Source organism: Radiomyces spectabilis (genome assembly GCF_025331425.1).
Source record: "Radiomyces spectabilis strain NRRL 2753 chromosome Unknown BYT42scaffold_14, whole genome shotgun sequence".
In the NCBI taxonomy this organism is placed as follows: Eukaryota; Fungi; Mucoromycota; class Mucoromycetes; order Mucorales; family Radiomycetaceae; genus Radiomyces; species Radiomyces spectabilis.
This window is the reverse complement of record NW_026251939.1, coordinates 706,790-713,243: the sequence shown is the minus strand read 5'-3', so window position 1 is coordinate 713,243 and position 6,454 is coordinate 706,790. Positions and strand designations below refer to the sequence as shown.

The following is a 6,454-nucleotide window of genomic DNA, read 5'->3' as shown; positions in this document are numbered from 1 at the left end:
ACTCTTTTTTCGCTCTTCATCACTTTTTTCGACTTTCAGACGAAAAAGTGTCCTCCCACTACAGTTAAAGGGCGAAACCTGACGCCCCTGACGTCAGGTACTTTGAATAACCTGACGCGGAAGGTTTTTTTAACTTGCCATTTTGGGATTCAGTGTTATGCAGACTTCCCTTTTCAGAATAAACATTCTTATTTTGGACGAATTCTCGTTTTGGATGGGAAAAAAAAAAAAACACTAAGCCGCAACCGTCGTTAAGAGAGACAATTAGGCACTTCGTGTAGCTCTTTCTGGATTCTTTAATCAACTTTTGTAACTACTGCAATGTCTTATCAACGCGAATTTAATGCTCATGCTGCTAGTGCTTCCCGCGATACTAGCGTTACTAACCATACTAACCGTACTAACGATACTACACTTTTTGTTTCTAGCCGTTATATAGATTGCCACTGCAATAAATGTACTTCTCGACGCCCATCTGGCGAAGTTGTTCATAAACAACAAACCAGCCGGCAAATTCGCCGACATATAGAGCTTTATGGTCGTTCTCACCATCTTCTTTCGCCGGCGTCTGACGGGGACGATGGTACCTTGACTTGTGTATTTTATTTGATATACTTTCTCACGTCTTCTTTTTGTTTTCATAGACGACGACGTTGACATGAATGAGCCGGACAATGCCAATAATACACCGCTTTCTTTTCCTGATGCCGGTAATATATCATTCCGGCATTCATATAATCGGTAACTATGAAGTGAACGGTCAATGAATTTTCAACCTTTATTTAATCTGACTTCTTATTTTTTATATGCAGCAATTCATTGTTATTTGACGATTATTTTGCAACGGTAGATGACGAACTTCTTCATGCGACCAGCATCGTTCCTGGAATTGTGACAGAGGATTCGGCTGATGCTGTTTTCGGAGAAGTGTTGATTGATGACTCTGGTGCCGAACTTGACATGGAGGGCGTTATTGAGGAAGAAGACCACGACTTATTGAATGGCCTATCCGAAGATGACGACTATCTGCGCGAAGAGCAGGTAGAGGAAGAATACGAAGAAGCGCTGCCGCCAAGCTCGGCCAACTGGTTTACCTGGGTCGTCATGACTTGGGTTTACAATTTTTGCGTAAAATATCTGTCAAAGGAACGATCGAAACAGCTGATGATAGGTCTCAATTTTATTTTTCTGGTGTGCGGGATGGAATTTCGATTCCCTGCTGAGTTGTCGACCCTCGCGAAAATGGTCGGTACACCTGATAGTGTCAAGTCTATCATTCATTTTGTGGTCTGCCCCATTTGTCATAAGACAGAAAAAATTGACGATCTGCGGTTGGAACGGTACAATGATCCTGTGGAACAAGTTCGATGCAAGCACGTAGAAATCCCGCGACATTCAATGGCTCCATCCTCATCACCTTGCGGTCACCGATTATTCAAACGTTCCGCTGGAAACCGTCCTGTGCCCATCAAGGAATATAGCTATCTTCCTCTTATTCCGACCCTGCAAATGATGTTCCGCCGCGGAAACTTTGTTAACAAGATCAATTTATGGAGACAACGCACTTCCTTTGTCACTGGCAATCCATCAAATATCTTATACGATATCTATGACGGCCGTATGTGGAACGAACTCAAAGATCAACATGGAGAGCGTTTTGTTGATGATGGACGGTCACTTCTTTTAACCTTGAACGTGGACTGGTTCCAGCCTTTTGACACCGGACGTCAGCATTCAGTCGGTGGAATTTACTTGACGATCAACAATCTTCCCAGGACGGAACGTTACAAGCCAGAAAATGTGATTTTGGCAGGCGTTATTCCTGGTAGCAAAGAACCTAGCAAACAACAGATCAACCATTATCTGCGGCCTCTTGTTGATGAGCTAGAACAGTTGTATGTTGGCGTTGGCGAAGGAGAAGAACGTATCCGCGCTGCTATTCTCTTGGTTGCTTGTGATATTCCCGCAGCTCGAAAAGTTTCAGGTTTCACAGGTACTTGACATAGCATTAATTTTTTTTCAGAACTAATAATGTATTCTTGGTAGGCATCTCGTCTTTACGTGCATGCTACAAATGCAACCGAACATTTTCAGCTTTACCAGGACGTCATCTTAGACACGACTTTTCAGGTTTCTCTGACGTTGGTCGATGGGAAGGTCGCGATCCTAGAGCCAATTTGATGCAGGCGGAAAATTGGAGAAACGCATCTACCTTGCAGGAACGAACTCAACTAGAGAGAGAGCACGGTGTCCGTCATTCGGAACTACACAGACTACGCTATCTTGATCTTGTACGGTGCACTATTGTCGATTCTATGCACAATCTCTATTCTGGAACGGCGAAGTACTGTATGAAAGTATGGAAAACCACGTTGAACACTGCTACTGGACAGCCACTCTTGTGCGATAATGACTTTGAGACAATGGCGCAACAAATGAACCGCATCATTCTACCTTTTGGCTATGATCTTCCGAAAGGCAAAATTAGCTCTGGTTGTGCTGGCTTGAAATCTGATGAATGGCGCACTTGGGTCCTTGCTGTGTCGACATTTCTTCTAAAAGAAAAGCTCACCGGTCAACACTTGAGGATTTGGATAAAATTCGTGCGGGCAAATCAACTTCTCTCCAAGCCATCGATTAGCATTTCGGAGGTTGATGCTGCACATGAACTATTATGCCAATTCTGTCAAATGTTTCAAGAGCAATACGGTCCAGAGAGCGTGATGCCTAATATGCATCTGCATATGCACCTCCGAGAAACGATCCTTGATTTTGGTCCAACGTACGCATTCTGGTTATTCGGTTTTGAAAGATGTAATGGATGGCTAAAAAAGATCGACACAAACACCAAAGACGGATTCGAGATGACCTATATGAAGAAATTTGTGGAGCAAGCCTATGGTGCAGATCACCTATCCCATTCCCTTTCTAGTATTCCTCATCAATATTTCGACGCCGCAATGCAACTCTTGAAGACAGTTATTCCGTCGATGGCAGCCCTTTCCATGGTAACTCAAGATACCAACAATGACTTTTTCGACGTGGACGATTTTGTGCGGTTGGCTGAACCGGTTAATGGTGCACTTGGCTTTGAAGACCTACCGCCATCAACTTGTTTGGAGGAATCGAACAAGTATATCACTATGAACCCTGTGCATTATGATTGTCTTTTCCGGTATTATGACAACTGTTACGAGGAAACGCTTCGACCTGTGACCAATTACGTTGACACTGATATGACTATGGTGACCAATATCATACGAAAGGTTCCTCGTGTATCCATACTCGGCCAAGATTATAGAAGCAGGGAAACATCAAGAACAGATAGAGGTCGACATATTCAGGCATACTTCAAGGCGGCGAATAACGAATACTACTTGCGACCTGGCGAAGTGCTCTATTACTTTACCCATAAAGTGAAGCTAGCGACTGAACATGAGTGTGTCACCTCAGAGTTTAGGCATACATTTGCATTCGTACGATGATACCAGCAGGCCGCCTATACAGTTCCAAGCTTCGATGAACTTGGAATGCATGTTTGGAGGAATTCCTTCGACGAGTTGGACAGAACGTGCATTTTGCCGATTCAGTGCATCTATTCTCCTGTGGCAATCTCTGCCTGGCTAGACAACAATATTGTTATTATTCCATTGCCCCGTAAAACGTGCTTTTAATGTTCTCGGTACGTCAATGAGGTCCCTTGCTTTTTGGATTGAAATTTAACTTACATTTTGATAGGGCCAAGACTGTAGACATATTGAGCCATGTCACTCATTGGTGCACAGGTATACTAGTTATGAAAGTCAGATATACCGGGATATTATCGGCTAACTTTTCATTATATGTTATAGCATCCACAACAGCCTATGATTACGGAGGAGAAGGCACGATATCGTAATTATAAACCATGATGAATTGAAAGGTCATATGCTATCAGACTGCTTGATAGTCATCAAAATCCTTATTTCTGAGGTTTCATTCGATACGCTGCCTTGTTCTTTCTCAGATGTAGCTCGTCTATTACGATGCTGATTTCAACTGTAACTTGTATGTTCTTATCTATCCGTAAATGGTATATTGGCCATCTTCTATTGACATTTACTATGAAAGATATGCCGAAATAACGAACATTATCAGTCATCAATCCATGAAAGGTATAAGCGTCATGAAAGCTAGGATAAGACTATGCATTAAAATATTTTTTTATTGTTTTTTTGCTTCTTGTGGCAGCATTGCCCAAAGAGCTGGTCTAGGAGATACTTCGGCTGCCACGTACTCCTTTGGCAGGGGTGCCCGCCCAAGGCGCTTGCTCTTCTTTCTTTGCTGAGCAAACGCCGACAGCTCATCGAGGAACGCAGAACGAAAAATGACTTCGTAAATTTATTACTATGAATATGCGGACCAAAATACTTACCTTGTCGCTCCTCCAAATAGGGCGAAGCACCCTTCTCCCAACGAGGCAGCTGCCCTCGATGATGTCTTCTTCATCAGACATCAGACCAGTCTGCAGCAGCACCTCCGCACCAGGAAAATGGCTGGGTATCACTGCGCCAGCCACATAGAATGCTGCTTGGCGCTCGTCGCGCTTCTAAAATTTAAGATAGGTTAGTGTCAATCAAATTGCGTATGTCAGTAAAATTACTCACATCCCTGCGGCAGTTTTTCAGCTTCTGCTTCAGCCTGTACCCCTCGGCATCGGCTTTTTTTTCCTCATATTCTGTGCGCATCGAATTGTGATGCTTGCGCACCCTGTGGCGTACCACGCGTGGGGTCCACGAAGGCTTTCGGATCTCATCCGGAAGCTGCTCAATAAAGCCAATCAAGGCCTTGGCAACATCTGGGTTCCTGCTCCTATTGAAACCGGCTTCCAAATCCCAAAAGAGCTGCTTCTGTTCGCCCAAGTATTCGTAATGTTTACGGACCCTTTCCTACAAAGCAAAGTAAGGGACCACCTCATAAATCCTATGTTTCGAATGCTACATACGTTCAAGTCAAGATCCATCGTTGTTACAGGAGCAACCTGTTTGCGCTCGGCACTCTCCCGCTCCAACTTGACAATCTTCCGCTCCAAGCCGCGGACCTTGGCTTCAAGGCGTTCGATTTTCTGCGCATCAGAGTTGGTGTCCTCGTTTCTGCGCTTTTTAGGCGTGAGACGCGCTGTGGTGACGGTGGGTGGTTGGCCAGACATGTCAAAAAAATTGGACGAGAAAAAAGGAGATTCAACTGCCGCTGCTGGACCACTAAATAAAAATGTATTCCGAGAATACTTTTTGTCATACACCTCTTTCTCTTCTTTCCCACACAATCCCGTTGACACGGAGAAAGTAAGTTTTTATTGACCAGTATCATCTTGCTCACCTTTGTATTTTGTCATCACAGTCGCTGGTCATCATCCTGGTTCTCCTTATGGTTGCTATGCTGCCCACTGTGATATTGGTCTGGAGTGTACCTCTGTTTGTATAGCCATGACATAGCTCCCTGGAACTGGTGCGCGGTATCATCATTGACATACACACCGACGATGTACTGTACAATGCTCAGAACTGTATATACTCTTGTACATATCTTTTCTTATATGAAGATGTTTATGTATAAGAGTTCATATCTGTTCTGACATTGTCGTCGTTTTGTATCGTCATTGCATGTTACTGCAAACTTAGCATTGGGATTTGTCATGAGTATATAAACATAGACAGCTTGCCCTTTATCATGTTTGGCAGTATACTGTATCGCAAGTAGAAGCCAGAATACTTTTGATTATTCTTTTGATTTAATTCAGCTATAGTGATTCATATTTTCCTTCTATCTTCTATTTTACTATTATGTACATAGTAGTCTTCGATAAGTAGTGTATTTATAGTATACTGTAGCTCCATGCCTCCATAGCTCCATAGTATAGCTTTGTTTTATTTCTGAAGACAAGAATAAAAAAATAAATATCCACAATATACGCAACAGCCCTCCGAAAGCTATACAAAATGGTTAAAGAAGTGTAATCTGAGCCCAATAAAAAATGAGATGAACCTAGCCATGAACCAATAAGAAGTGAACATTCGTCTAAAGATCTATGAAAACCAGCGAATAATCGAGCTGCGAGCATCTGTCTTTAACCAATGGTAATGAATTTTTTTGTATGAAGTAACCAATGGTATTTATCAAATGCCTTGTGTCCAAAGGTCACGTTAACGTATTTCTATTGGATTGACGTTTTTTAAGATTCAAAGTCAGGTGGATTCCCTCCGCGTTAGGTTTTTTGGATTCCCTCCGTAAGGTACGTAAGGTTTTTAAAAAACCTTACGTACCTTACGCGGAGGGTTTCGCTGTTTAACTGTAGTGTCCCCTGCTAAAAAATCGACGTTTACTTCCATACCTAAAAATCATCCATCCGTCAGAAAAAGCGTTGCATCCACCTGCATCCACACCTCAGACACCTACCTCTTTGTCCCCAGAGAGT

General features: G+C 43.0%; 1 protein-coding gene across 1 annotated transcript; it reads right to left on the bottom strand.

Moving 5' to 3' along the window:
• Window positions 1-4,020: 4,020 nt before the first annotated feature.
• Window positions 4,021-5,188, bottom strand: BYT42DRAFT_549501 (uncharacterized protein; the record flags this gene model as incomplete). The annotated part of the gene is made up of 5 exons (XM_051566076.1): window positions 4,021-4,059; window positions 4,103-4,183; window positions 4,517-4,588; window positions 4,761-4,928; window positions 4,985-5,188. The coding sequence occupies 5 exons, from the start codon at window positions 5,186-5,188 to the stop codon at window positions 4,021-4,023; spliced, it is 564 nt and encodes a 187-aa protein (XP_051419459.1).
• Window positions 5,189-6,454: the final 1,266 nt, after the last annotated feature.